This window comes from Perna viridis, chromosome 5 (genome assembly GCF_037379345.1).
Source record: "Perna viridis isolate PV_CMFRI_1.1 ecotype Kerala chromosome 5, ASM3737934v1, whole genome shotgun sequence".
Taxonomy (NCBI): Eukaryota; Metazoa; Mollusca; class Bivalvia; order Mytilida; family Mytilidae; genus Perna; species Perna viridis.
This window is the reverse complement of record NC_142449.1, coordinates 39,650,678-39,668,860: the sequence shown is the minus strand read 5'-3', so window position 1 is coordinate 39,668,860 and position 18,183 is coordinate 39,650,678. Positions and strand designations below refer to the sequence as shown.

Below are 18,183 nucleotides of genomic sequence, written 5' to 3'. Positions count from 1 at the left end.
CGCTGGACTTTGTGCAGGCGGTGTTGCCATAGATGTCACAGCAGTACGAGTTCGAGTCCCGCGGAGGGAACGACCAAAAATTTGCATCGCAAATTTGACAGTTCTAACATCGTTGGGAATTTTTCAGACCTTTCTATGCGTTTATATATCTTCCCTGTATCAATTTGATCCGATGGAGCAGTGTAGCAAATAGAGTCGTCACATTCTGAGACTATATATATTAATATATAATATTAATATATATATAGAAAGGTCCGAAAAATTTCCAACGATGTTTTAACTCTCAAATTTGCTAGACAAATTTTTGGTCGTTCCCTCCGCGGGACTTGAACTCGTACCGCTGTGACATCTATGGCAACACTGCCTGCACAAAGATACAGCCCTAGTTTAATCCTACAAGGAGGAATGACCCGGCCAGCGAAAGCTATATTTTTATATAGCCTAGCTGGCCGAGTGGTCTAGGGCGCTGGACTTTGTGCAGGCGGTGAATGGAGTCGTCACATTCTGAGACGTTTATATATATATATATATATATATAAAAGAAATTTTCTCGCACGCATTAAGCGATACACAAAGATTCCTAGTATACATAAAAATATTCATACATTAATTAACATGTTACCTCTTATAGACTTGTATGATAAACATATAAAATTGTGCAGCGTATTTACAATCAAAATATAATAACATTCAAAATAATACGTGTAACTATTTACAATCGCCCCTTCTAACAACGAAAGGAGTGAGGTCACATGATCAATTTGACCGTGCTGGCCAGTGGCAACTTTACCTCTATAAATTGACCTATTAATTACAAAATATAATTATGTTATCATAATGCAGTAAGTTGGTTCGTTGCCCTGAAATTAAATCTAGTTATCTACTCGAATGCCTAGTTTATCTTCTTGAATTATGTCAATAATTTATAGTTTGATTACTAAAGATAAAACAATAATAATCTAATTCGTGTGCTGTGTCAGATAAGAAATTTCATACAAATAGCAGATCTTTTAACATTCAGGCTTAAATTACTAATGTCACAGAGAGCTCGATTGGGTGAGGAGTGATGCTTCCTAGAAATCAATTAAAAAATGAAACTGGCGTTACTCCGTATATAAGCGATGGCACGCGTACGGTGTATTTGACGGTTTATGGTCATTGTGAACTGATATGATAGTAGCTGTCAGAATATTGGAACAATTGTTAAAGTCCAGTTGAAACTTTAATTATAATTTCTTTCATTTTGAGCTTGTACGACCTGTTAATCAAAAACAAACCACAATCAACAAATATCAAACGTCTTGTAAGATAATGGTTTAGCAAGTAGATAAATGTTAGTTCAATTTGATTTTTCTCATCTCTCTATCTTCAACAATTTTAAGAAGAACGATGAATAGTGAAAATGCTGAAAACAAAACAGAAACAAGAATGTCGTTCATCAAATCACTAATCTCTGTTTCTGTCAGGAGTGACATATGTTTCATGTCTTTTTGGTAGGCTGTCTTGTTATTAAATGAGGATCCAAATATTTTGTAAGATAACCCTTTGCTCTTCAATGTATGTATTGTTCCTGCAAGTACAATAAATAGGGAAAATATTTGTTTCTGCTAATAGTCATATAATTATAGAAACAGCGTTGAGTTTAGAGAATCCTTTGAAGATCTGTTTTGTATATGAATGCGATGTTTGTTGAATTTCTACATATCTTAAGCAACAGTTGTCTATAAAAATATATCACTAGAGAAATCATTTAGCAACAGTTGCCGTATGTTTGTAATCAAAACTTTCTTAAACGTTATTAGAATTAAGAGCATTTGAATGATTATTTTGCACTTTAAGAACAGTAATTACATAGTGGTTGGTGATGATCCTTTCATTCTAAAGTCATTTTCCTTCTTATGATTATTAATACATAAGCTCTTGAAGTTTCTGAAGTGTATTTGCATGTGCTGCTTCACGTGCAGTACTAGATTCACGATTTGATAGGGTCTACTGTCGTAGTACTTTTTCAATGTCTTAAATATCAAAGGTCAACGACTGCTTTTACTATAACGTGAATGACACTTTTCTTTTCTTTTTGCAATTGTCTTTTAACTCGAAAAAAATGGAATTCGCAATTGCTTGCTTTTTCTTAAAAAAATATTATCATTCATAATCCAAGAATGGAATATATATCATCCTCTACGTACAGCCATTGGTCTGCAGAATAATGTGAGTATTGAATAGTATTGACCTATCTAAGCACCTATATCTACTTCATAATAATTTGCCTCATGTTCTGGAGATCTGTCTATTGCATTTTCCAATGTTTTATGGGTTTTTATGTTATTTTCGTCCATTTTGAAAGTCTGTATGGTTGTTTTTGTTCCTTTTTGACTTATTCTTTCTTTTTGTCTTTTAATATTCCTACGTTTTTAAGCACTAAGAATATGATATCGCAGATCAATTTCATTGTACGTGATGAACATTGATATGATTAATATTTTCTTCGTACAAACTCATAATTCTCTCATTATTTCTGTTCACTTTGATGGATTCCTCGTTGAGGCTGAAAAAATATCCCTTGATATAGAACTTCTGTTGATTGAATGTAAATGGACGCATTTAATCGATTATATAAGTCTTAGCATCGGAGAGGTCAACAAAAAGATTTCAGGGAAAAGGTTACAGAGATCCGTAACATAAAATACACGCCAACTTGTTTCAATAAATAATCTGTTTATGATATGTACTTTAAAAACCTCATTAGGTAGAGTCAATTTCTCTAGGTTTGTCATAATATTTAAGGAATTGTATAAAACAATCCCATAAATCAAACATTTTCTTCGAAATTAGAAATTTGATCAAATATAATTGCACTTTTTCAAAAGAATTTTTTAGAATTTTTTGTTTTGTAATAGTAATTAGCCACCTTTAGGTCATGATAATATATCGAAGTTTTTTTTCAAGTTTTAAAAATAGAAAAGTTTTATAATTTTATATCCCTATTTGGTATCGAAGTCGTTTCGCCCCGATTTTACTATTCGCGTATTTAGCTCTGTAGTGCCAAGCTTTGTGCATTAAATACATCGTGCGAGACCAAGAAAAGTGTTGCGAAAATAGAAGCTGCCATATCCAATGTAACAAAACGATGTACATTTTTCTCTTTTGATTTTCTGTATACGTTACATCTATTACCATATTCTTCTTCTAAAACCTGGAATACATCATTTATAAAAGTGAAGACTGGTCCGTCTGAGTTTTCCACGTTTATGAAATTCACATGTGGGTGTCTTTTGTAGATACATCAAAAGCGATTTATTTTACATACTTGGCTTCCAAGCACTTGAAATAAATAATTATGCAATATTTTAACGGTTTTTAATTGCAGGCACAGGTGTTTGATGTCTTCTATGATCTTGGAATAATTTGACAACGAGTTACGCACGTGTGGGGATGTGGTTTTTCCGATCTTCACGGAAAACGATTACTTTTTTCACAATGAAACAGAAAAAATATACATGTCAATTTGAGATATACAACAAATGCACTTGTAAATTGCATGTGAGCCTGCCAGTTTGTGTGGTCTGAATTGTGTTAATATTGGTCACATGACTTGCAACTCCATATTATGTAGTCATGATAAATTGCAAAAAGGTGTTGTAATCACTGTATGCTAGTTAAATAATGAAACATATTCATACTCATACCAATTATATACATATAATGAATATGGTATGAATCAAAGTCTATCCAAGGTCTTTCCCGAACCAACTATGATTAGCTTCAGACAGTCAGACAGTTTGCGTAGTCTGCTTTTAAGGGCTGAAATATTTAAGCTCAACTTGACTCCAGAGAAGAATCGCTCCTGAGGTAACAAACAGTGTAAATGTTGCAAACAAATGCACCACTCGTCATTATTCACTAGCAACAAAATATTCTGTTATTCTGTAACGTGCACTGCAAGAGCGCTAATCTGATATATTTGCTTCACTGTCCCATCTGCGGTCTCCAATATGTTGGCGAACCCTAACAGCTTTTTCACAAGAGCTTAAACGGGCACAGGAGCGACCTAACAAAAAAGCCTTTACTGCCTGTGAGTCAACATTTCAGATTACCAAACCACAATGTTCAAAATATTTGTTTACTGTCAATACAATTTAAATACCTTACATGTATTAATGTAATTAGGTAATGAGTTGTGCTCACAGACCATTTATTTTCATACACACTCAGTTTGTTTAAAGCACTGATGGAGGTCATTAGTTGACCGAAAATTATGCTTCGCAAATTTGACAGTTCTATTCGCTACACTGCTCTATCGGATCAAATTGATAAGGGAAGATAATGTACATGTAAACGTATAGAAAGGTCTGAAAATTCTCAACGATGTTAGAACTGTCAAATTTGCGAACTCGTACCGCTGTGACATCTATGGCAGCACCGCCTGCACAAAGTCCAGCGCCCTAGACCACTCGGCCACTAAATTTGACAATTGTAACATCGTTCGGAAGTTTTCAGACCTTTCTATATATATTATCTATAGCCAAGTTGGCCGAGTGGTCTAGAGTGTTGAACTTTGTGCAGGTGGTGTTGCCATAGATGTCAGAGAAGGGAAGGGATTCGAATCCCGCTGAGGGAGCGACCAAATTTAATCGCAAATTTGCAACCTCGCATCGATTGTAGAGTTGGGGTGTAATTAGACTTGATTATATATATATGTGTGTGTGTGTGTGTCTCAGAATGTGACGAATCCGCTACACTTCTCCATCGGATCAATTTGATACAGGAAAGATATGTAAACGTAAAGAAATGATTTGCGCTGCAAATTTTTGGTCGTTCCCTCCTCGGGACTCGAACTCGTACCGCTGTGACATCTATAGCAACACTGCCAGCACCAAGTCCAGCGCCCTTGACCACTCGGCCAGCTAGGCTGTATGAAATTAAGATTTGGCAGACCAGATGATTCCTCCTCGTTCGTTAAATCTAAGGTTATAAATTAATACAGTACGTATGGTAGTAGTGGATAGTTCTGGAAACCCTCAATGCTACATTATCATCGGAATATTACAGCATTAATACCTTCGTCAACCCTTTAAACAAACTCTGTTGAAATCCCGTTACAAAAGCATTATACATTGTTGTTACTCGAAAACAAATAGAACTACCTAGATACAAAATACGTAGTACTTGGTAGAGATTCTCCATACTTCGTAAAAACGATTCCAAAACATTTTCTGCATATACCGAAGAAAATGTTTTCTAAATGCTGGAATTTCTGATTTTTGTTTTTGAACATATTTGTCTAGTGTGGTAAACGTGTTTTTCAATAGACGGTCGGTATTCCAATGCAACAAATTGTGCTCCGCTACTCGCTGGTCTATTCCCACTCTAATGAGGCTGACTTTATAGCTGACCAGATCCAAAAGAAAGTACTTTGTTCAGCCATCAGTTTCCGCTACAAAAATGGCGTATTTTCTTTAAACAATCCTAGTTTCGGGGATTTGGTACATCGCATCTACCCCAAAGAGCTTGAGACAAAGGACACTACAATCTATGAACTCAGCCTCATATCTTGACCTACACTTAAAGATCGATGTTAAAGAAAAACTCACTATCAAACTAAACGACAAGCGCGATAATGTTTCATTCCGTATTGTCAACTTTCCTTTCATCTGTGGCAATGTCCATCCAGCACCTGCATATGGAGTTTTCATATCACAACTCATTTATACCAGATCTTGTCGTAACTATGCAGACTTTTTGCACCGTGCCAGACTTCTTTCAATTGCGCTTCTTTAACAGGGTTATGGTGCTACAATATTTGAGTCATCACAACAAAAGTTTTATTGTCGTCATCATGAACTCATGGATTGTTACGCTGTATCAATCTGCACCATGAGAACTGACGTTTCATAGTTTTCAATTTCTCTTTTGTCTACACCGGTTGCGACAGAGTTCTAATAATTTGAGATAGTTTTCAAAGTTTTCATAGTCTAATAATGATAATTATACGCATGCCTTATTTATATTCTTATTATTATTGCATGTTTCCATATTTTTCCTGAAATAATTTGCTTACAAAAACTTTTCTGCAGTTTAATAGCCATGTAGAAGTGCCGGTTTTATTTTTTTATTTTTTTATTGTTTGTACACTTGTTATGAAAAAAACTCGTAAGTAGAATTTATGCATTTTATAAGCAGAATACAATAAGATGACGCCATATCCATGATGTTTTTCAACATCTAATGACGACAAATTTAAAAAAAATATAGTGTGCATTGGTGTGAATTGCTATTTCTAAAGTCTGTGTCCAACAACCAGGTCTAGGTTACACAAATTCTTGACTAAGTCTTAATAGACGATTAAATGTTCTATTATCTATTCTGTGTAGTTTTTAATCAAGTAGTTTATTAGCACTTACTGGAATAACAACATTTTGTTCAAAACCTCATCGTAGTTAAAATAGAAACTGCAATCATCTGAAAAATCGAGTACAAGAATTTATCCAGAGTTCTTTTTTTTTTTCGTTCACCAAACATGCATGACTTCCAACGAGAAGGCTAGCAGGTGTATTGCTTAAAACAAGACATTACACCCCTTTTGAAGTACATGTGTGTTCACGTGCACACCCCTATATTATAGTTAGAGCATGCACTAAATGAAAAGAACAGAAAAGAACCAGCAAATGATCAAATAATACAAACTGAACACAACTTCAAATGCGCATGGTCTTATTTATACCAATACTTCCGAAAAACAAATCAAGTTGTCTAAATATGACTGTTATATGAGTAATTAGTAGCTGCCAACTTAAGAATCATGCAGGAATAATGAATGGGTCCAATCATTTCTATATGAGTAATTGATAGCTGCCAACTTAAGAATCATGCAGGAATGGTGAATGGGTTCAATCATTTCTATATGGGTAAGTAGTAGCTGCCAACTTAAGAATCATGCAGGAATGGTGAGTGGGTCCAATCATTTCTAATGAGTTGTGCATAATGTTTTAGGTGTTATGCAATGTTATGTTTCTTCTTGTTTTATTTTTGGTTTTTTTTTTTGGTTTTTTTTGTTTTTTGTTTTTTGTTTTTTTGTTTTTTGTTTTTCGTTGTTTTTGTTTTTGTTTTTTTTTTTGCTGGGGTCTTTATCATTGTCTTTTATACGGAGATATAATATATGTTCTTTTCAAGCACGTGTGTTTATCCCATAACTTTCACGTCAAATTCCTTTTACTAGAAGGCTTTGTATGAAAAACCATCGTCCATTGAAAAACCTCAAGCTATTAATAAATAAAAATATGTAACCTTTTCTCGTTTGAACAACTTATTTCTAATTTTGCTTGATTTTAGGTGGACAGACACTTTATATCACTTGACAGTCTATAGACCCAAAAGAACCTAAGCAGAGTCACACAAATTCTTTACGCCACAATAATACAACAAATATCCAATTAGGAGTTCTTGGAAATAGATTTTATCGAAATCAACATTCATGTCGCAGAAAACGGCGTTTATTATTCAAATACTGAGTAAAAAATTGTTTTTTGATTCATGTCATGTCAAAATCAAAATGTCAAAATGTTTTTACCATCATAAAAATAGAGTAATGAATGTTATAAATTCGTACATAACTCAATAAAGCGGAAGAATTCTACGCTTTCTGAAAGTCAAATGCCTCTTAATTTTCCTCCACCGCACTCAAACCAAACAGTAAATTTGTCTCTTAGTATGACAGTAATTACTTGCAGTTCCTTCAGTTTTCACCTTGTTTACCGGAATGTTCCAGATATTTTCAGAATACTCATATAATTTTCAGAAAGTAAGTTAATAGCACATCCAAATATCTTCAAGGCAGAATGTCATTTGAGTCATATGTCATTGTAGAGAATTGATTGACAGTCATGATTTTCATTGACCTAATGTCTATCAAATAACAAAGCAAAATACAATTATATTTATTACTATGGAACGCCTAAACTGTCTGATGAGATACACATTTGTTTACGTGTTGTCAACTTTATATTACTTGGTCGAAACTCCCATGTTTTTGGAATTAAAAAATATATTCTGACTACGAAAATCGCCACAAGTCATCAACAGAGTCCCAGGTGTATCAATTATGATAATATTGAACGTAAATAACAAATAAGCTATTTTTTACTATAGAATAAATACTCTAGGGTGACTGGATAGACTACCCAAGTGTATTTCGTTCAGCATTTTTCTAATCGGCGTTGTGACGTCTATTTTGCCTTTTACGGATTTGAAGTTTACACCGGATGGAAAAGTTCCGAGGTCATACGTCATCATAATATTTTTTGTCCACATCACGTAAAGAAAAGAAAATGCACATAAAGTATTTAGAGATCGACATAACGTAAAGATGAAACGACCTCACGTTATAAGAAAACCGCTGCACGTAAAGATAAATCCACACAACGTAAATATATGTTGACATAACGTAATCATAAAACGACATAACTTAAAGACAAAATTACACAACGTAAAGACGAAATGGCAGAACGTAAAGACAAAACGACATAATGTAAAGATGTTCCTACACAACGTAAATACAAAATGACCACATGTGGTTATAAAACCACAGCAAGTAATATAAAATTGACAACACGTAAACAAAGGTGTATCTCGTCAGACAGTTTAGGCGTTCCATATATTACAGTTATTCGCTACTGTACTTGTGGAAGATGTGCTATATACGACAGAGTGGTGTTTATCAATGTAAAATAATTAGGTCCACCAATGCTGAAATTGCCCTGGAACATGACACCTGCAAGACGCCCGGTGGGGCACTCTAACTGAACAGCTTTCGCTAAGAACTATTTAGTGAGCTTAATATATATTTGGAAGAACTTTTTCATAAGCCTTTTGCACTTGTCACCTGTATTATACAGTGTGTTGTGGCATAACAAATAGAGTCGTGTAATACCAATAAATTCTTGATAATATCTTTCAATATTTCATGATACGTCTTACTATAATCTTGTTGTTCATTAAAGTTGAAAGTCGTCTAGGCTTCTTTCTCTGGAGTACGCCATCGGGAGCGATATCAAATTTAAGTCCGCCAGATGTTGCTGCAACTGAACCTGTCACTGGAATTATTCCAACCGTTGTCAATTCTTTAATGATATCTTCCGAAGGACGAAGTTCCTGTTTCGATGCTGTTGCAATCTGAATCTTCCTTGATATCATTTCTTCAACCTCTGCTTGGCTCATGCAATTTAATTTTGCAAAAAGTCCACCCATGTTGTTTAGACGGTTACACTCTTGAAAAGGAGGTAACGATCTAGCAACGTATAGTGGACGTTTCTAACAGCATCGTCGTGATTGTTACGTCAGTTCTGTGGTTTCCCGTGATTTTATCCAATGTCTATTCTTGGTTCATCTTTAATGCTCAGATAAAAAACGAAATACAAGAAGTTTAAAAAAAAATACAATCCACGTTATTACACCGAGTGGTTATACCTGAAAGACACAAAGTTTGGGAAAATCACGTATTACCAGCGCACAATCAATTTTGAAGAAATTTAATTTCCAGCATGAGATGAACAGATTTTTTATCATACGAACAATTGTGAATGACCTAGTTATTTTGACCTCCATCTGTCCCCAACTTGTGCTGATCAATTTGTCTCGTCCACATTTAAGCTAGTATGTCTCAAGTTAGACTTCAGTGTTCATTTCCATCTGGTTGCCGCGGTTTCTCCTTCTCTAGGATGTGTTTTATTGTGATAGATGGAACATGTGCACAATCCACTTTGTGCGTTCCATACTGGTATTTTAAACTACTGATCCAAACAGAAGCACAAATTTGACCTGTCCTTTATGTCCAGGTATAAGAATCATAAAAACTCATTGTACTGAGAAGGAAATATGAATGCACATGTATGCTTTCATAATCAAGTAATTTTTTCTAGGATGTCGGATACAAAAGCAGGATGTTCGTGTTAAAATTGATATATATATATGTTCGCATCTGGCCGAGTGGTCTAGGGCGCTGGACTTTGTGCAGGCGGTGTTGTCATAGATGTCACAGCGGTTGAGTTCGAGTCCCGCGGAGGGAACGACCAAAAATTTGCATAGCACATTTGAGTTCTAACATCGTTGGGAATTTTTTATATATATATATATAAACGTTTGACCTGACCGAATAAGTTAAAATCTAATCATAGTTTGCCCCATGACATTTCACTGTAACTTTAATGATTTCTGGAATTGAAAAAGAAAAAGGAAATATCGCAAATTTAGTTTTCTATTACATTTTCTATTTTTACTTTTAAATTTAGTAAATGCATTTATATGATGAAATATATTCACGCATCAAATTGTTATTTCGTAATTCTGTGCATATTTTACTTTACATTGAAACGAGCGAAATTTAGCGTTAATTAAGCTTTACATCTGGCCAGAGTGGCACTAAACTTAGTAAGTCTGAACTTGACAATATCAATGACGACATGGCCCAAGGAAGAAATTTCAGCAAAGTTTTGTGATGTATTCCCTGCCTGTCGTTTGGAATATCCCTTACAGAACAATTTCGTTTGCTTGTTGTCTTACAGGTCGCAAATGTTTTATTTAGACAATTTCAATAGCTGAAATCTAATAAAAGTCTGTTCATTTTCTTGACATTTCAATAAGTATTGTGAATTTTGGAACTATACAATTGATCAGAATAATCACTAATTGAATTTACCAACATGTTTTCCTTTGACCTTTCAAAAATAGTTCTTGATCAAATTAAAAAAAACATAAATAAATGCCTTATCCACTACACAACGGGTATTTTTATAGGGGTATTTTAAGTTATGTGTTGTAGTAGCATAATGTTCCGAAAGCTCTTTGTCAGGCAATCCATCCATCTGCTAGATACGAAAAAGATGTGTTTTTCCTTGTATATGCATTTTGTTCAGATAATAAAGCAAACATTTTACCTGTTACTGTCTGCATTGCGTTTGTACTTATGACTTACTCTGGACTCATTTTACGATATTTTATCGGTCTTGAGATGTAAAGCAACACAGTCAAGGGGGCATAATCAAATCGCGCTGATGTCGATAGTTGTCGTCCTATTTTGTTTTTCTTTCCTTCTTTTTGTTTGTTCTTGTTTTTGTTTTTGTTTGTTTGTATTTTTGATTGCTTGTTTATTTGTTTTGTTTTGGGGTTTTTTTGGCGGGGTGTATTATTTAGTTAAGTTTAGATTTTTTTTATTTTCCCAAAAGTTTTGACAAGCATATACTAACATGGTGGAAAGGGGTTAAGGTCTTATCGTCTAAATCCGGGGTAACTCCAAATCAAAGGAGTTAAATGCAATGGATTGGAAAACAACGGAAACTAAAAATGCATTTAAGCATAGACCGTTTGATTTTTTTTTTTTTTTTTTTTTTTGGGGGGGGGGGCGTGGGTTTACAAGTGTGCCAAATTCTTAAGTAGCACTCCACATAAGCATCATGCAAAATGTGAGTCCTGGTTGGGAAGCCTACATATTTTTATTTTTATATTTCGTTTAATTTTTTTCGATATCAATAATTTACGGAATATTTGGGTCGTTTCCGTCATCGTTCTGTGGTTTAGGGAGTACAATACAGTTTGGTCATTTCTGAATATTTGGTCTCATTTGGTTGAAATAAAGCTGTTTTGAGGCAGTCCGCATTTTTAAATTTTTCAAATTTCTAGTGTTTTGACATAAAAAAAAGTGCATATTTTTGAAATCCTTGGTGTGTGGAGGTTCAAGTCATTTATAAGTAATTTAGTGATTATTGTAATAAAATCCAGTAGCCATGGTAACATACTGAAAAAAAATATTACTGAGTTTTAGTACAAATCAGGTGCCTTTCCAAAACTACCAGGTCTCAGTATCGTATTAATTTTCCCATAGACTTCTATAGTGAAGTGCATATTTTTAGGATTTTTTAAAAAATATGTAAATTGATTCAATAAAACTTTCACTTATGTAGCATTTCTAAGGACATGTGAAAAAATAATTTCCCGCAAAGAAAATAGGGTGAGTCCACGAAGATCGGACAGAAAAGTAGCCTCAAACTATAAATAGCCATTTTCCCTACTTTCACTTTCGTTTTGCACTCACCAAACCAACCTTTTCAGTGGAACATTTTTATGATATTATGTTAGATTTTCTTTTAAAAAAGTTCTTCATCTTACAGTGTGATGTTTGCTCTATTTTATAAGTCATTGTTCATATCTTTTGACAAAATATTAGTTTGTAGAGAGGCAAAAAGAAAATGCACTATATTTTTATGGCATCCATGTTTTGACGTACACCTGCTCAGGGATATGCAATACGATACTGGTACCTATTACCAGCCAATTACTATGTTTTATAAAATATCAGGCACTTAGACACTACCACAGGATGAGAACATGCAGGGAGTAGTTGGAAAAAGGGTAAAAATAATAAGACCCTTTTCGATTCATTCTCTCACAATTTTAGTTCCAAACGTTCGTGCGAAATAAGGTATTTTGAAAATCAGCCATCAAATGCTGAGGAGAGAATCTATTACGGCAGGGGACTGAAACGTTCCGGATACCATTCTTCCTTTAAATTACGCCTGTACACCTGTTTACCATTACATATATTACATCTGTCTACGTATAAATGCTTATCTACATTTAAACAATATATCCACCAAATTTCAACTTTTAAGTTTTACAAAATTTCAGTGCGCCTTAATGTAACTGTATAGTGCACCCTTAGTGATAATTTCCTAGTATGTGACTCGAGAATTTAAAAAAAAACATGTGCTGTCATAAAAATTATATATATATAAGCTTCTTACTGACTTTATATATAAGCTATATTGAGCATATTCCAATTTTTTATGGTTTTAAAAAATTTTACAACATTTTTAAGCAGAAATCGGACCATCCTATATAAATATGTAAATTAAACTTGTGACGAAGATGCATATAATCTAGAAAAGAGCATAAAGTACAGTTCATGCTTGGAATGGCAACATTTTTTTCTTGTTTACCTATTAAATTACAGCCCAAAGCGAAGTATATTGGATCTGTATCAACTGCAAATGAAGTAGTCTTTTAAGCTATCTGCAATGTTAACTCATAAAATTTTTAAATACAGTTCTATTTTTATAATTTCAAAGTATTTAACATTTATATTTTTATGTAAAAAAAATCTCTGTCAATTTCTAAATATTAGAATTTCTATTTTACTTTAATTCATGTGTAAAATTTTAGATTTTTTTTTATTTGCGACAGAAAATCTGTAAATTTCAATTGATTAGAATTCCTACTATACTTTAATGTATGTGTTAATTTTTTTTATACTTTTCATTCAAAATTTTACGACTTTTTTTATAAAAATTTCACTCCATATCATATCTCCAGTTTTATAATCTCTTTTATATTTATAAAGTTTTGTATGTACGAAGTCTTGTATTTTTGTTAATTAATGGCGGTAAAATAAGCTTTTTTGCAGGATCAGGCAAAAAAAAAAGCTATTTTGCCGGATCAGGCAAAGGAGCTAAATGACATGAAACAAGCTATTTTACCAGATCCGGCAAAATAGCCACGGCCATAAAGGGCAAATATTTAATGTGCTGAGTAAAGCTGAAATTAATAAATATGATATACATAATATTGACGCCATTTTGAATCAATTATGAAATGTGTAGAAATATGCAAATTAGCTCCATTGGAGCACATACATCGGTCGAAAAGTTCTTCATGGCTTATATTGACGGATCAGGGGTCTGTGGTGATGCCCTCATTTTTTTAAGTTTGGCCATAAATGAGAAATTTATAGATTGAATTTCCCTTCTTTCTGGAACCTATCCATTTCAAAAACCTCTGGATTCGATTCTAGTACATTAACCTTGGTGGTAAATAAATGCATTTTGAATACTGTACACTTCTATAGAAGAAAAATATAAATTGAACTCTTTGATGTACGTCATATGTTTGCTCAAAAAATGATAGCTGTTACAGAAAAGAAGGACAACCGTTCACCTGGTTGAGCAGTTTCGTGATTGACGTTTTTCGGCAAGTAACACACCCGTGGTCACATGGCTGGCGAAATCTGTAACGTCATAGTCCGATGTCGGTCAACTTCATTTGTAACCGGGGTCGTCGTTCAGCGCAAAATAGTCGCGATAATGCATACATAAACAACGATTCGTAAGTCAACGAAAAGAACTTGCCCGTGTTAACTGTGGAGAAAGCTAAAGTTAGAAGGAGGGAAGTAGATAGGATGGTGGTACCCAACCAAAGAGGGTCAGATCCTCATATCTACAGACAGAAAGTTGCAGAGACTTCGGTCTACAGCCAAAATGAAAACATTGCTAGAGAAAATAATAAAAAAGAGGATAAAAGTACCGCAGTACAGGCAATGAACACTTATAGATCAGTATCAACATCGTTCCCTGAATTGGAAACAAGCTGTGTGAATATGTATTTGCACACGACTAAGTCGTATGATTCTGGGAGGAAAGGTAAGTATTTACCTGATTCGATCATAGTATTTACCAAAGAAATGATTATCCTAAAAAATCAACAGTGACCATAACCCTATTTTTTGTGCATCTTGTGCAAATCTGGCAATTCAAACATTTGTAATATAACGAGAATGAATATGGTAAAATGTCAAAGAGGCAACAACCCCACCGGGATGAAAAATGTCAGCTCAAGGCCTCACACCACACGGTAGGCTGTAGCTAGCTCCCAAAACAATATTATACAAGGTTTAAATATTTAGCGTGATCAAAACCCTCCCCCTTTCAAATCAGACCACTGTAGAAAAAAATATGACACAATTCAACACACCTATAAATCAGTTCAAAAAGGTCTGAGTCCCTTATTAAAGGAATGTAAAGCCTGGTTGGCTGAGTGGTCTAGAGCGTTGAACTTCAGATCAGTGAAGCGGTTCGAATCCGGCTGAGGGAGCGACCAAATTTGCACCGAAAATTTGCGCAGCCTCGCATCGATGCGAGATTGCAAATATGTATATAATATATAATTTAATATATGTATACCGATTGTACTCAATCATATAATACTACAACTACGTCATATAAGTCCTTATTCCCGGCTGCTGATATAATTATGGTATATAGTTTATATGTTTGCTGTTTACCTTATATTTCACAAGTACACATATAATGAAAAAAAAGTATAATGATATCACAATAAATGTGTATACTATAAAAGTTTTGCATATTTATTTTTAAAAACTTAGTTGAAAGAGCGTAGACATGCTGGGGTCGAGCAACGGTCGGATTTCCGGACCTTTACTAATATTTTTAGCGCATCAAGCCTAACTGTAAAGCATCAACCGATTCCTCGTGACCTTTGAGTGACTATAAGTTTATCCTTATATATATGTTTTTTTTTTTCATCTTTCAGAAAATTTACGACAGAAGTTTAATACAAATTTAAAGAAAAGATTTTTCCTCCCGGAAGAAAGCTTATTTCGGGTACGTGTTATTTGCTCTTTCTCCAAATCAGTTACCAATATAATAGGAAGGCTCAAATAGCAATGGCCAGGTTGTTAATAGACAATTTTAAATTCATCTTTGGTTTGTTTGTTTGTTTTTGTTTGTTTGTTTGTTTTTGTTTTTTTTTTTCGTTTTGTTTTTGTTTGTTTTTTGTTGTTGTGAAAACATTCAATTTGTTTGATCATACACATCTAACAAAACATGAATTAAGTATAGACAAAACGATATTTGTGGTGTGAATACTTGTCTGCCTTACCTCTGTAGGTATTTAGTTTTTTGTATGTATGTTATAGGTTGCATGGTCCATTTGTTTCCCCATGTTCGTTCGTTTTCCTATGTACTGTACTGCTATTCAATATGCATATCAGTTCAAAGATGGAAAATACGGTATATTTGGTGTACAATAATGAGTGACAATATATATATATTTTCCAAATTTGTAAAAGCTAATAGTTACAACACTTTTTTCAATGACTATTTCCTGAATAGTTGTTTGTCAGATTGGATCGATCTGAGTCGTGAAAAAATATGCATTAATTTATATTCACTTGTGGTGACAATACAATAGTAAATACAAATTTGGTTTATTTATTAACTATAATGTTTCCAGTGTAATTTCAATGTTTTAACTGAAAAAATATAACATTTAAAAAAATCATTTCATAAGGGAGCCTAGACAATTCGTCCTATGAATGTAATCTTTTTGTCTTTTCTATTATGACCATTGTTCTTTTTTTTCTAGAAAAATCTTTCCATCTCACTTATCGTTGGCAAAGGAAACAGAAGACGCAACGAGGATATAAAAGCTAACGGTGGGCAATTTCACAATGAAAAAAAAAACAACAAAAGGATGCATGAGGTCTACCGTGTTTGATAAGTCTCAAAACACCATGTCTATAGTATACAGTAAACAAAACCGTATCTTTATTGCTTGAAAATCGATTGCTCGTAGACTCATGAATGTGCCTTTATGGATCTATATTTATGAAAAGGCTTAAACGACTTTTTACATGCAACCAAAGGCATGATTCAGAGCATCGGTTTTACAAAGTAATGATTTATACAAGGAACTACGCGTAAACAAAAATTGGCATAGCATTTACATGAAACTTAGTTTTGATTTGAGCTTTCTAAAATGGGAAATGATAAGTAAAAAATTTAGATGGCTCAAATCAAAACTAAATTTCATATTTATGCAGGGCAATAAAAAATAACATGTGGTTCACCTTCAATAAAATTGTCACAATTTATTTAAAACATCTCTTTTCAACTTGCAAATTTTCATTTCTGTCAGTTTCATGTCTAATAGGCGCAATAAGACATCTAAATTCGTCGAAAGCTCAAAACGCATTTACAAGAATTTTTGTGTTAAAATCTATCTGCATTTTCATATTTTCAAGCTTACAATTTATACTATCATTACTTGCAGTCACTCTCGATAAAATTGTACCACAAATCTGTTAAATTAATAGTTAATTATGTTAGTTACAAGTCACATGTATGTATGCATGCATATCGTCCTATTTATTCTTTGTCGTTTCTTTGTCGGTCAAACAGAGACACCACAAACTTGGGAAGACGAGTTTCTTGACCACAGTGATATCGAAGAGCCACCAAGACCAAAACTTCTTCCATACTTCGGTCGTTTAGCTCCAATGCCTCCGATGGATCCATATGCTAAAACGTCCACGTCAGCAATTAATCCAGGAAAACCTTTGAGTCGATGCATCGAGGCTTTCAGAGGATTTACTCAACACATGTTCAACTGTTGTAGTGCGTAATATACGGATGTTTAAAGTCAGAATTATTTATTCTTTAGACTATCAGCGAAAAGTATATATATATAACGGATGAACCATAGATGATATGACTGTAGCGTAGAGGCGTGCACTTATCGAGTGTGGGTGTACGTGAATGAATGTGTGTGTTTTCAAACATTAAAAAAAACATTTATAAGTTCTTGTTAAGATGTTTATTATCGATATACACGTATAAGCCAGTTGTTAATTTTGTTCGTTCAAGTTTTTTTGTTGTTGCTGTTGTTTTGTTTGTTTGTTTGTTTTTGGGGGTAAATATGTGTTTGTTTGTTTGTTTGTTTGTTTTTTTTTTGTTTTTTGTTTTGGTTTTTTTTTTGTTTTTTTGTGTAAATATGGGGGTAAATAGTACTAACCTGTTAAATCAAGGGAAACTAAAAAGAGTGCATTCAAAACTTGAATGTTTGGGAAGAAATACTTCAGCAAAATAATTATAAACCGAGGCCGAAATAGCAAACAACATTATAGAAAGAATAAAAAATGAATGCATTCTGTATTCATAACAAAGAAACCAACCGCCGCATTACACAACACGATCACAGGATAATTTTACTTAATTTGTCTTCGTGGTGGAGATGGACACAAATGGGGCCAACAGACGTACAAGAAATCACACGCCATAAAGTTAGGGAGGTATTTTCCAATAGTTTCCATACTAAACTCTGCTTCAACCGAATCATGTGAGAAAACTAACGACGTTATCATTATGGAAAATGACATTGTTTCTCTGAGGTCAAAATGTCAGGCGGAGACAAATCTGGGGTATATGAGCAAAACGGCAAGTATGACAGTGGCGGATCCAGACCAGCGTCTGGTGGGTCAAATCCCTCCTTGTTTGTTGGAAAATATTGTAAATATGGGCAAATACTAGCATGTTACCCACTTTTCAAATATTCTGTATT

The 18,183-nt window shown here is 33.8% G+C and overlaps 2 protein-coding genes across 2 annotated transcripts; one reads left to right on the top strand and one right to left on the bottom strand.

Annotated features, from left to right (window-relative positions):
- Positions 1 to 726: 726 nt before the first annotated feature.
- LOC148617455 (uncharacterized) lies at positions 727 to 9,306 on the bottom strand. Its single transcript, XM_088581629.1, has 2 exons — positions 8,977 to 9,306; positions 727 to 1,570 (listed from the first exon to the last, which is right to left on the bottom strand). The coding sequence occupies exons 1-2, from the start codon at positions 9,244 to 9,246 to the stop codon at positions 1,553 to 1,555; spliced, it is 288 nt and encodes a 95-aa protein (XP_088437755.1). The 5' UTR covers positions 9,247 to 9,306; the 3' UTR covers positions 727 to 1,552.
- A 4,760-nt stretch (positions 9,307 to 14,066) lies between these two features.
- Positions 14,067 to 18,075, top strand: LOC148617454 (uncharacterized). The gene is made up of 4 exons (XM_088585060.1): positions 14,067 to 14,465; positions 15,376 to 15,446; positions 16,210 to 16,279; positions 17,025 to 18,075. Exons 1-4 carry the CDS (start codon positions 14,225 to 14,227, stop codon positions 17,246 to 17,248), a joined length of 606 nt encoding a protein of 201 aa, XP_088441186.1. The 5' UTR covers positions 14,067 to 14,224; the 3' UTR covers positions 17,249 to 18,075.
- The last annotated feature ends 108 nt before the right edge of the window (positions 18,076 to 18,183 follow it).

Bases quoted from the DNA above. Each gene is read 5' to 3' on its own strand.
- LOC148617455 (XM_088581629.1), bottom strand. From the start codon at position 9,246: ATGGGTGGACTTTTTGCAAAATTAAATTGCATGAGCCAAGCAGAGGTT.
- LOC148617454 (XM_088585060.1), top strand. From the start codon at position 14,225: ATGGTGGTACCCAACCAAAGAGGGTCAGATCCTCATATCTACAGACAG. The intron at 14,466-15,375 runs GTAAGTATTTAC...TTCATCTTTCAG, and splicing joins GTATGATTCTGGGAGGAAAG to AAAATTTACGACAGAAGTTT. The intron at 15,447-16,209 runs GTACGTGTTATT...TTTTTTTTCTAG, and splicing joins CGGAAGAAAGCTTATTTCGG to AAAAATCTTTCCATCTCACT.